The sequence below is a fragment of the Myotis davidii genome, unplaced genomic scaffold (assembly GCF_000327345.1).
Source record: "Myotis davidii unplaced genomic scaffold, ASM32734v1 scaffold544, whole genome shotgun sequence".
NCBI classification, from domain to species: domain Eukaryota; kingdom Metazoa; phylum Chordata; class Mammalia; order Chiroptera; family Vespertilionidae; genus Myotis; species Myotis davidii.
In genome coordinates, this window is record NW_006297018.1 from 2712204 (window position 1) to 2724579 (window position 12376).

The 12376-nt window shown below is 42.2% G+C and overlaps 1 protein-coding gene across 4 annotated transcripts in view; it reads right to left on the bottom strand.

Moving 5' to 3' along the window:
* Positions 1 to 5234: 5234 nt before the first annotated feature.
* Positions 5235 to 12376, bottom strand: part of FBXO18 (F-box protein, helicase, 18) — a 43141-nt gene continuing 35999 nt past the window's right edge. For all 4 annotated transcript variants that reach the window (XM_006772621.2, XM_006772620.2, XM_006772622.2 and 1 more), the window contains 3 exons: positions 11529 to 11635; positions 8843 to 8974; positions 5235 to 8309 (listed from right to left, as the gene is read on the bottom strand). In XM_006772621.2, coding sequence (XP_006772684.1) covers positions 8139 to 8309; positions 8843 to 8974; positions 11529 to 11635 — 410 coding nt within the window. In that variant the 3' untranslated portion in view covers positions 5235 to 8138. The remainder of the gene's footprint in view (positions 8310 to 8842; positions 8975 to 11528; positions 11636 to 12376) is intronic.

Sequence of the window (12376 nt, forward strand, 5' to 3'; positions counted from 1 at the left end):
GAATTTGACCCTTGATATTTTAAAACTAATTTGACAGAAAACACAACTTACATAAAAAATTGGGCAGATGGGCCGAAACCGGTTTGGCTCAGTGGATAGAGCGTCGGTCTGTGGACTGAAGGGTCCCAGGTTCGATTCCGGTCAAGGGCATGTACCTGGGTTGCGGGCACATCCCCAGTAGGAGATGTGCAGGAGGCAGCTGATCGATGTTTCTCTCTCATCGATGTTTCTGACTCTCTATCTCTCTCCCTCCCTCTCTGTAAAAAATCAATAAAATATATTAAAAAAAAAAATTGGGCAGATGTTCACTAGAACCAAATTATCTAAGTTTTCTATTGAGTGTAAAAGGGCTATGTCACAGGACTAATTGATAGATTCGTGGTTTGGATTCACCACTGTCTCTGGGAAAGACATGATATAACGACTTCTGGGCCCATTTTGAAGCTTTGAAATGACTGGTTCAGGTCCATCACAGAAAAAGCCCATGTTCCATCAGTCACCAACCAAGTTCAAGCTGGGTAGATTACACGACAAAAATTAGATCTAGATAATTAGATCTAGACATGGAAGCAAGCAGGGTGGGGTGGAGTTGATGTCTGAAAGAACCAGGGAGTGTGGAGTGACGTGGATAAATAAATAAACAAATCTAGGATTTGTTTGGAAACACTCAGCTCCTGTCTTTGTGCATCCCATCTCCCCATTCTTTGTTGACAATTCCAAGCATTGCCTCAAGTTCTACATACATCTGTCCCCCATTTTTACACACAAACAGTAATTGGGTTGCAGTGGCGGATGGTGTCTGCAGCATGTTCCAGGAAGCTTCAGAAGCACCTCGGAGGCTACACAGCGGGAGAGCTTAGAACAAATCCCAGTCCTGTCTAATTAGAGCAGCTACACTCTTTAAGTGGGGGTGAAATTTGGTTTGAAGAGTATCATGGCTGCCCTAGCCAGTTTGATTCCAGTCAAGGGCATGTGTTTAGGTTGCAGGTTTGATCCCAAGCCCTAATCAGGGCATGTGCAGGAGACAACCAATCAGTGCCTCCCTCAATCGATGTTTCTCTCTCTCTGTCTCTCCCTTCCACTCTCTCTGAAAAACAATGGAAAAAAATCCTTGGGTGAAGATTAACAAAACAAGAGTGTCCTGGCTAAGAACATCTGAAAGTCTGCCATGCTTTCTGTTTTTAACAAATGTGGTTTTGGCTTTGTTTTTTTAAGAGTTCTAGCTCTAGCTGTTTACCTGATGGTAATGGAAATACCATGGGTTTGGGGGATGGCACCAAGCTCTGTTCTATGTGCTAGCAGTGGTTCTCAACCTGTGAGTCGCGACCCCTTTGGAGGTCCAACGACCATTTCACAGGGGTCGCCTAAAACCATCAGAAAACACATATATAATTACATATTATTTTTGTGATTAATCACTATGCTTTAATTATGTTCAATTTGTAACAATGAAATTGGGGGTCACCACAATGAGGAACTGTATTAAAGGGTTGTGGCATTAGGAAGGTTGAGAACCACTGTGCTAGAGCATAGCTGTCTGGGCCCAATCGCTACAGAGCCTATTCCATCATCTGCTCCTCCAGGTTTGCTATGATGACTAAATGAAATAATGAACACAAGTCCTAAATGTGTCTACCATGTAGGAGGTACTTAATAAAAGCTAAATTCATTTCCCAAGTGAGATCTATTTATATATTAGAGGACCTAATACTGATGGCTGCCTATTCCTCTTCTTCCTTCTCCAGTGAGTCCCAACATTTTGTGTACTGATCTGCTTCCACACAGCCATGTGCAGCAAAGGACGCTGACCTCATCGCAAGCTTCAGGAAAGGAAACTGATTAGTTTAGTAGTAAACCATCCTCTTTGCTAGTGATTGGTTTAGGAATGGGCAAGTGACCAACTTCTGATCACTGAGACGTGAGATGAGCTAGGGAGGCTTCTGGGAAAGGTTTCCTTGCTCCTAAGACAGAGAAGACAGGCTTTCTTCTCTCTGGGATTGCTGTATCTGGAACTGCCCGGAACTGCTGCAGAAGGCTTGCTGCAGAGAAGCCAGCCTGGGGCAAAGCTGACAGGAAAAATGGCAGAGAGAGACAAAGGACTTGGCTTCCTCCCAACAGCGCTGAGGTCGCCGCCCTATAGCCTGCCCTCCTTGTAGTCCTAGGTGAAATCGTAACATTTTCTGTTCAATGCCTGTTACGATTTTTGTTTGGGGTTACTCAGCCCCAAATGTCCTGATACTGAATTTAGTAATTAAGTGGAAATATTATAATAAACTCTACAATGAGGAACTGCTGAGCAGAGGAAGTAGGCCAGAGGGCAGTAAGGCCCCTACTGCTTTAGGTTAGGAAGCCAGTGCCACTTTGTTACAGAGTTATGAAATAACTGATTAAAAGGTTACCTGTTTTACCCTGGGAAGAGATTAGAAAAATGTAATATTAGTAAAATGATTACTTAAAAATATCCAGAACCATTGAATTGGACATTTAAAAAGGGGGGGTGGGGTGGGGGAATCCCAGGATGTTCATGTTCTGCTGGCCTTCAGTAAGGTCCTTTAAAAGATGAGCTTGTCAGTTCAGTTGGTTGAGCATTCTCCCGAGCACAGAAAGGTTGATGATTCAATTCCCCGTCAGAGCACATACATGGGTTGAGGGTTTGATTCCCGGTCCAGGACATGTACGGAAGGCAATCAATTGATGTTTCCCAATCATTCTCTCTTTGTTTCTCTCTCTCCCTTCCTTTCTCTAAGCATGTCCCCGGGTGAGAAATAGAAATAAAAACAAAAGATGAGCTTGGGGTGAAGGTAGAGAAGAAAATAAGGCTTTGCTGAGAGATCTTGTCTGCCTGCAGCCCAAGTCAGACTGGCATTGTAATTACGGTGAGAAACCACTAAAGGGTTTTAAGCAGTCTTCATTTTAAGACTGTGTGTCCTTTCACATAGAGAATGGAAAAGACAGACCAGACAAAAAGGGCAGAGCAACTGAAGGATGTTGCCACAGGCCAGGTGAAATGAGACCTGGCCTAAGAGGTAGGACAGATGGAAAGAAGTGGGTAGATTCAAGATATTTTAGAGATAAATTCAAAAGAACTTGCTCAGTAATAATGTTTTCTGAGATGGGGAAAGGAGAGGGGAGGAATTAGGGATGAGAGAAGAAGTCGAGAGCTGCATTTTGGATGTGTTAAGTTAAGAGACATCATAGGACAGCAAGTGAAGTAAGCAAGAAAAAAGTTAGATAGCTCCATCTCTCTCCATCTATTCTACCTCATAGTCCAGGCCACTAAAAATATGAAATATATACAACTATTGGTGGTGATGAATATGAGGGACAGCTACCACAGGCTCTCTTGGAGAATCTATAAGCAGCAGCCCAGGGAGGAAGTGAGAATCCCCTCCAAATGCCCCAGAAGCCCTTGAAACCCAAGGTGACGGTGTTTGAAGGTGCCTCAGAAAGGGATACCTGAGGTCTTACTCTGTCTGGGGCAGTGTCTGGGGGAACTCCTGGCCTACCTCAGCAATCAGCTTTCAGTCTGTGGGTACACACCACATTTCTAAAAGCCCAGAGGTCCGGGACTATGAGGAAGAACTGAAACCAAAAACAAGGCTTGAAGAAAAGCATTAAAGCCACAAGTATACTTCGGTCCACATTAGTGTTTAGTAAACTGTGTTTGAATCTAACCATCTGCCTTCTCTGCTCCCACATCTAGGCAGCTATAGGAAAGTACATATCAACTAAAAGCATGGTTTTAATTTTAACTGGGTTGATACTGTCCAGCGATCCTATGTTGTCAGCTTCTTCTCATCTCTTCTACATATGTTCCAAACTTTCCATATTTTCTCTGGATGGTCTTATTTGTGACCTCACTATAAATTATTGGGTGGGAGCTATCTAAACTTCATCCTTACCCATTTATATGTGCATCTAACTGAGTTTCCTTTATATCTCATGTCACAAACCATCCCACCCCATCAACCAGCTGCCAAGTATGTGGTATTCTGTTTTGGCAGCCTAAGCTGACTAAGACAGTAATCTTATTAGTATGGCCACTGTCCTCAGCTATGTCGAGCCTCTTAAATGAGATATTCCTCTATTTAATCCTCTTCAGAGATTAAACCTCCAATCTTCTGCTAGGGTTGAGGATGAGAAGTTATCTACTGTGAAATTGCATACACAGAATGAGGGAGGGGAGAACTGGAGGATTAAACAAATTTTCTACCAATCTTCCTGGTTTTTTGCTCCTCCTTTACACCGCACTTCCAGAAGAGGAATCTGGTGCCATAAATTTCCACATCTTTTCAGAATTCTTGGGCTTAAGATTCCATTTTCTCAAATGAGCTAATTCAGTTATTACTCATTTATCTACTTTCCAACTTCCAAAAAATTTGTGACTATCATCTCTTTTCTGCTTTCTTTGCCCTTATAGGTTTAGACCTTTCAAAACTCCTTTTGTTGTCATTTTAGTATGGTTTCAGGAAGCAACCAAAGTAAATACATATGTTTAGTTCATCAGATAACCTGAAGTCCTCCATTCACATTTTAGCCCACTACAGTCTGGCTTCTAGCCTCACTAAAACTGACTGGGCTAATGTTGCCACTGACCTTTAGAGTGTCAGTTAAAAGAACACCTATCTTACTCTGTCTCTCTATAGAACTGGATGCTCAAGACCACTTTTGCTTGAACTCTTTCCTCTCTTGAATTAGGTGCCCTGCTATTATACACTTACTCTTGCCACATACACATCTTATTTTTTTAAATATTTGTATTGATTTCAGAGAGGAAGAGAGAGGGAGGGAGAGAGAGAGAGACAGAGAGAGAGAGAGAGGGAGAGAAAACCAATGATGAGAGAGAATCATTGATCGGCTGCCTCCCACACACCCACACCGGGGATCGAGCCCACAACCTAGGCATGTGCCCTGACCAGGAATCGAACCATGACCTCCTGGTACATAGGTTGACACCCAACCACTAAGCCATGCCACCCAGGCCACATCTTATTTACCCGAGCTTTTCCTACAATTTCATACCTTTAGTGACTGAAATTTCATTTGCTAGTATTGTGATATTTTAAAAAACCGATATGCCAATATTTTAGATTTGTCTAATACCAACACCTCATTATTTTTTTTAGAAATCTGTGAAAGGACAAACTAATAGATAGTCTACAATACACTATGGTATTTTAACACTTCTTTGCAAAAATATTTTTTATCACAAGTACCTTCTAAACAATGGAATATGACATAACAATATTTATTTTTATATGGGTAATTGCATCAGAATTTCTACATACATGACAAAAACCAAAGAAGATAAAGACAAATCAACAATGCTTTCTCTGAAACAAAAAAACTAGAACTTACTGTCAATGTATTACAGATTCTTACATTTGAAAAGATCTCCTCTAAGTTATCAAATAGGAGGAATTATTTTTAAAAAATTACTGAACCAAAGCAAAATGTTTGGAGCTAGCTTCTAATTATTTTCCTTATTTTCTCCCAATTACTATGGCTATAAAACAACAAAAAAAACGTCTACAGAAAATCTTGCACCAAAATACAGGGGTGGGCAAAAGTTGCTTTACAGTAGTGAGTACACGAAACAGTGGTAATAAAGTTCTTATAATAAGCATAACCCATGTATTTTTCCATATGAACAATTATAAACATACTTCTGCCCACCCCTGTATATTCACAACTAAATGAAATCATGGGAGCCTCTTATTTTAAAGACTATACTTAAAAATAATCTAATAGATTTTCATATTCATGTAGTTAATAATTTATATTTTTAGTAATGCTTTTATTCTCATCTAATCATTTATAGTAAAATGATAATGGACATTTAACACTTATTTTTAAAATATATTTTTTTTTACTGGGTACTTAAAAATTGCTTTTTCTATTTGAAACACACCAAATATTTAGTTTTACTGATTTTTTAAAAAATTCTTTAAAAAATGGGGCTACAAATGAAATACCAGTACTAATTCTTAAAAAAATGAAATACCAGTACTAATTCCTAGATTCTACTGTTTTTCAAAATAAGTACCAAAATACTAGCACTGGCTGACATTTTGTTCTTGTAGTGACATTATCACACACATCCTTTGTGCCCTTCAGGTTGTTCCTTATTAAACACAGTGAGAGTACCCCCTTTGGGGCAGCCCTTGGCCCTAGACTTTGATAAAGACACCCCTCACATCCCCAGAGCGCTTATGCAGCCCCCTCTCCAACACTTTTCACCTCAAACTACAATTATACCAACAGCAATCTCTGTGAGTCAGGGACTGCATTTTGATTCCATATACCCACTAACATGGCAACTGCCACACAACAAGTGCTAAGTGAAGTTCACCTACTTAATGACTTGTCCTCCAATAAATAAGTTGCTTCCTCTCTGGTTGGCAAAACTAAATTTCCAGGAAACATGTTAATGAGCTCTCTCTTGCCACTCTTCCCCCAAACCACTCTTTTTTTGGTTAATCCTCATCCAACGATATTTTTTTCTATTGATTTTTAGGGACAGTGGAAGGAAGGGAGAGGGGGCGGGAAACAGAGAAAGAGAAACATTGATGTGAGAGACACATTAACTGGTTGCTCTTGTACGTGCCCCTACCATGTCGGGGAATAAACCCAAAACCCAGCCAGGTATGAGCCCTTGACCGGGAATCAAACCTGTGACCCTTTGTTGCACTGGCTGATGCTCTAACCACTGAGAACACTGGTCAGGGCCCAAACCATTCTTCTGAATAACAATGAATACTGTAACCAATGTAAATTCACATAATTCCCTTTCCCTTGTTCTTTTATTCCAAGTTATCCATAAGAATCAAATAAGGCTAAGCCTGAAATACCAGCCAAGTGGATGAAAGAGTACTGTCCCTTTCTCATTAAATTTGTCTTTAGGTCCAATTCTGTGACTTTTCCTCCATATGCAAACAGTGACTTGTATTCACCCTTTCCAAGCACCCCTGGTCCAATCCAACAGCACCCTTGCTGTACTCACCGGCCCGCATCTAAGCTCCACTAGAGGTCTGACGGAGGAGAAGGTAAAGGGAGACTGCAACAACTGAAGCTATGAGGTCTGCTCTTGGACTCCGCTCGACTGGCTCAGACACTAGATATGGTGAACTCTTTTAGCAATGCTGTGCCAACTCCCTCACCTGCCATCTGCATCCCTGAAATGCTGTACGGCAAAAATGTAAAAATAGCAGATCCATGTACATCTAAGCGATGTGAAATTTTCATGTTTTTTTCTCTAGCAATAGCTTTATTAAAGCCACCCAGACTCCCCAGGCTACGAACCAGGTACCAACTTTCCACCTCTACCTACTCCCATTCTCCCTCCCATAACCCCTCTGCTTCCCTCTCAAGCATTTTTTTTTCCCTTTTGGTTACAAATTACTAGATAATAGTAAGCTATTTTCTGGTGTTACTCAGTAATGCCTGTTTTTATTTTTACCTCTGACCCCCTTTACCCACTCCCTCTCAAATATTTCTCATCTTTGGTTCTACCTGTGAGCAACACAGGAAGTCTAGCTATTGTACCTTTGTGTTTGCCTTTTTCTGTATGATGTTGCTTCCCTGTTTAAATTGTGAACCCTGTGATGACAAAGACACACACTATGTCTTATACAAGTGTGAATCTCCCCAGCATGAAAATCTCATTTTTGAAGCAGCAATTATACCCTGGATATTAAGTTTCATACTCTACTTGGTGATTGTGTGAACAGTGACTGAGCTGTTAGAAAAAGTGGAAAAAAGAGAAAGCTGGAGAAAGTTCAAACAACAGGGCTGAAGGCAGGTGTCACACATTGGTATGTCAGTTCTACAATGGCTGTTTAATTGAAACCTTGTAATAAAAGCTTAAATACATAAAATTTTGTGGTGGTTTTTTTTTTAATCAAAAGAACATCTCTCAGTCCCCTGGGTGCATGGAGGAGGGGCAGTGGAAACTGATCACCTATAGGGAATGGAGAAATGGCAGGTCCAACTCTGGTTGGCTTCATCTTCCTCAAAAATGCTCTGTGAGTGAATTCAGAGTCTCGGGTGAATGAGAACCCCACCCCACATTGGCTTTCTTCAAGTAATTGGAATCCACAGAAGGCAATCTGTACCATGAAGAATGCTCCTCTTGGCTTTCAAAAGACAAGGAAAAGCAGAGCTTCGTGTCTGGGCAGCACTATGTTCTCGATGGTGGGTGGCATGGAGTGCACCTGTTCGGGGGTGGCAGTCAAGAAGGCCAAAGGCCCAATGCGCTGTTCTGCACAGGAGTGGCAGAGGTAGCCACCCTTGTTTTCCTTTCTGTTGCTCTGCAATGAGGGATAAGAAACAGAGGGATGGGGAACAATCAAAGAACAGGGATTATACCAAGAAGTGCTGAATTGCTGTCATGCTGCCAAAGGATTATGTATTATGATTCTGATATTTTTAGACTAGTGCAAACCTCTCAGGTAATACTTCCCACTGCACTGTCATCTAGGGTAGACTAGACTCTATCAAATTCTCTTACAACAGAAACCCAAATTTATTAAGGCAAGAGATGACGAGCCAAGAACAAGTTAACCAGACCCTCCAGGGAAGCAGTTCTCCTTGGTGTGTCAGTCACAACCCAACCTCCCAGCCTATGCCACGCACACGGATTATGTCATTATCATCATTTTGACACAGGTAGATCTGGCATCTCTTGTGCCTTATATATGAAAAGCCCCTGAGAAAGATTATACAAACTCCTCTTTTATCTCCCTCACCCACAACCCTGAAAGCAAATAGCTCACATGCAATAAAACACAAATGACTGGATTAAATTCTATAGAAAGCTAGAGCTGCAGCCAAGACCACATACATAAGTGATGGGGAGCTTCTTCATGGTGAGCACAGTGTCCACTGGGATGGTGTTGTTGCACTGCCCCACACAGCAGTGAACCACTCCTGTTTTTAAAACATTACTTGTCAGCTCTGTTTGCAAGAAATACTCCTAGAAAGAAAAGAATGGGAAAGAGAGTTACAGCAATGTCTCTGCCACATTCTACTTGGAAACTCTAATAGCTAAGGCACTGGAAACATTCCAACTCCTAAAATCCTGCTGCTAGGCCTAAAACTGGCTAATGCTTCTCTCCTAGGCTGCAAGTTCTATGAGATCACCAGGCACCTTACTTTTGTTACCCAAACTTCCTAGCACTAACTGCAATGCTTGGCATATAACACGGGCACTATCCACACTAATAAAAGAGAAACATGCAAATTGGTGTCACTCTGCTACGCCCACCAGCCAATCAGGATGAGTATGCAAATCAACCCAACAAAGATGGCAGTTAATTTGCACATGCAGGTACGGAGTGAAGACTGAAAGCTCCGGTCCGAGCGAAGACTGAAAACTGAAGACTGAAGAGGCTTGGCTTCTCTGCTGCTGTCAGAGCAGAGAAGCCTCGAGGCTTGGCTTCTCCGCTGCAGCCGGATGAAGGCCTGGCTGTGGGTTTGTTATATATGGCTTTTATTATGTTGAGATATGATCCCTCAATTCCTATCTTGCTGAGAGTTTTTATGAAGAAAGGGTGCTGGATTTTGTCAAATGCTTTTTCTGCATCAATTGATATGACTATGTTTTTTTCTCTCAATTTGTTTATGTGATGTATCACGTTTATTGATTTGCGGATATTGTACCATCCTTGCATCCCTGGGATAAATCCTGTGAAGTTGTCTGGTCCCAGGCTTTTGTTTGCTTGATGCTGGGGTCCAGCCCCAGCAGGTCCAGGGACGGCCTGTAATTCTCTTTCATTGTGTTGACTTTATTTGGTTTTGGTATTAGGGTGATGCTGGCTTCACTGAATGAGCTTGGAAGTGTTCCTTCCTCTTAAATTTTTTGGAATAATTTGAGAAGGATAGGTTTTAGTTCTTTCTTGAATGTTTGGTAAAACTTTCCTGTGAAGTTGTCTGGTCCCAGGCTTTTGTTTGCTTGATGCTGGGGTCCAGCCCCAGCAGGTCCAGGGGTTCCCAAAGGTGTGAATGGAGTCGGCGAAGAAGGAATGACATGGAGGCAGCGTTCAGATGATCAGCATAGCTAGGTTCTCTAGCCAGGTTCTCCAGCCAGGTTCTCTCACCAGGTTTTCTCTCTAGGTTCTCCAGCCAGGTTCTTACTGTCTGGATCTTTACATAAAAGTTTGCAGAACTCTGCTCTATGTCACCTCTGGAAACTCTGCTGGTGACCCAAGTGCCATTGAGGATGAAACCAGGAGAAAGACTTCAGCCGAAGCTCTGCCACGTGAGCGGCCACACAAGGTGAGATGTCACACACAGTGAGGCCCAGGCGAAGCCAAGCTGCTTGGGGAAACATGCAGCTGATTTCAAATTCCAGAAACATTCTCACAGCCAAACAGGCCTGACTCAGAGAGGCTTGGAAGAAAAGTGAGACAGAGACTTGAAAGAACAAAGTTCGATATGAATGCAAGGTAACTGGTCTTAGACAAGAAGATTTTGCTGTTCCAAATGAGTATTTACCTGCAGAGTTTCTCCCTTTTAAGCTCTGATATCCTCCTTAAAAAGTAAAGAGAAATCCTTTTTGTTTACTTGTTTATTGTCTGTCTTTTCACCTACAATGGGGGTTCTGTTAAGGCATGGATTTCCCTTGCCCACCATTACAGCTCCAGTGCCTAGAAATGTGCTTGGCACATATTAGGCACTCAAAAATTATTCAATTCTTAGTTACTTGTGTTTTACGTTTCAGGCTTAAGTATCTTTGGTTCAGGGAAAGATGGACTAAGTAGTAACTATTAGCTCAAATTTCTGTTCTAGTTTCCAAAAGAGTTGAAAAGACTAAATGACTTACACTCCAGTCCAGGGGTCCTCAAACTTTTTAAACAGGGGGCCAATTCACTGTCCCTCAGACCGCTGGAGGGCCGGACTATAGTTTAAAAAAAAACTATGAACAAATTCCTATGCACACTGCACATATCTTATTTTGAAGTAAAAAAACAAAATGGGAACAAATACAATATTTGTATTTGCATGTGGCCCACGGGCTGTAGTTTGAGGACCCCTGCTCCAGTCCATGAAAGGTGGAAACAAGAGAGTGTGGGAGAAGATTGATCTGCAGGAGTAAAGAGTGAATGCTGATACTTTTCTGCATCTTAGCCAGTGACAAAAGGCCAGGTACCTGAATGCACATTCTCCCCTGGCAGCAAGAATTACCAGTTCAAAAGGAACCAGGGAGTGAGGGGGAGAAAGTTCAAACACAGAAAACATTCTTGCCATGTTTTTCTCTAAGAGTGTTAAGCACTAATCGAATAAGGGAGAAATTATAAATGCATGAACACAGCTGATATTTTTAAAAGAACTTACTAGATCAGGAAAGAATTTAGAAAAGAACCCACATGTTTGTTTCTTTGGTTAGGACACTTTCTGCACTAGCAATAGGCTTCTGTGCACTAGAAAAAGAGAAGCCCTTCTCTTCCAACCCAGGAAAGGTTGATCCCTATTCAAACCCAATAAAATCCAATGTTGTTAAACTAACTTGTGCTACCAGTTCCTCTTACCCCAGCCAAAGTCAAAATGTTCTCCAATGATTTGGTCATGATGAGACACTTCTTGGCACGAGTAACTGCAACATACAGTAAATTCCATTCATCCTCAGAGAAAGACTCTAAAGAAAGTAAAGGGAAATAATATATCAACTCAAATGCCTGCTTACAAGAATTTATATTCTCATCTAAATGTTAACTATCCTCATCCACCACCCCTAAAAAAGAAACACTCATGATTTTCTGGCTATCTATACTAATAATAGCCGAGGGCCGTCACTACCTAAATGACCAGATGGACGACCAGTCACCAGGAAGTACATAGAGCACCTCTTGGTCCCTCTCCCGTGGCCCACTGGCTCCTATCACAGCAATGCTGTTGGCAGGCGGGCAGGACAGTGGAAGAGGGTGGGTGGGGCAAGGCAGGTAGGGCGGCTGAGGATCAGGTCCAGAGAGAGAGAGAAGCGGGGCCTGATTAGCAGCCATCACAGCTGCTGGCAAGGCCCGGAGAGATAGAGAAGCAGGGCCTGGTGCGCAGCCGCTGTGGATCAGGCCCAAATACAGGCCTGGCAAGAGAGATAGCAGTCAGCGGGGCTGTTCTGGATTTCCCAGAAGAACCAATGGCTGCCTAGGAGGTGGAGCTTTTGACACTGACTGGCATAGAAACTGACCAATCAGAACCTAATCTGGGTGAACTGCGAAGGCAGAACCTAAGGTGGGGGCTGAGAAGGGGTTTTAAGGGCAATAGCTGTTTGGTGTAAGGCAACAGTTCTCAACCTGTGGGTTGCGACCCCTTTGGCAGTCAAACAACCCTTTCACAGGGGTTGCCTAAGACCATCCTGCATATCAGATATTTATATTAC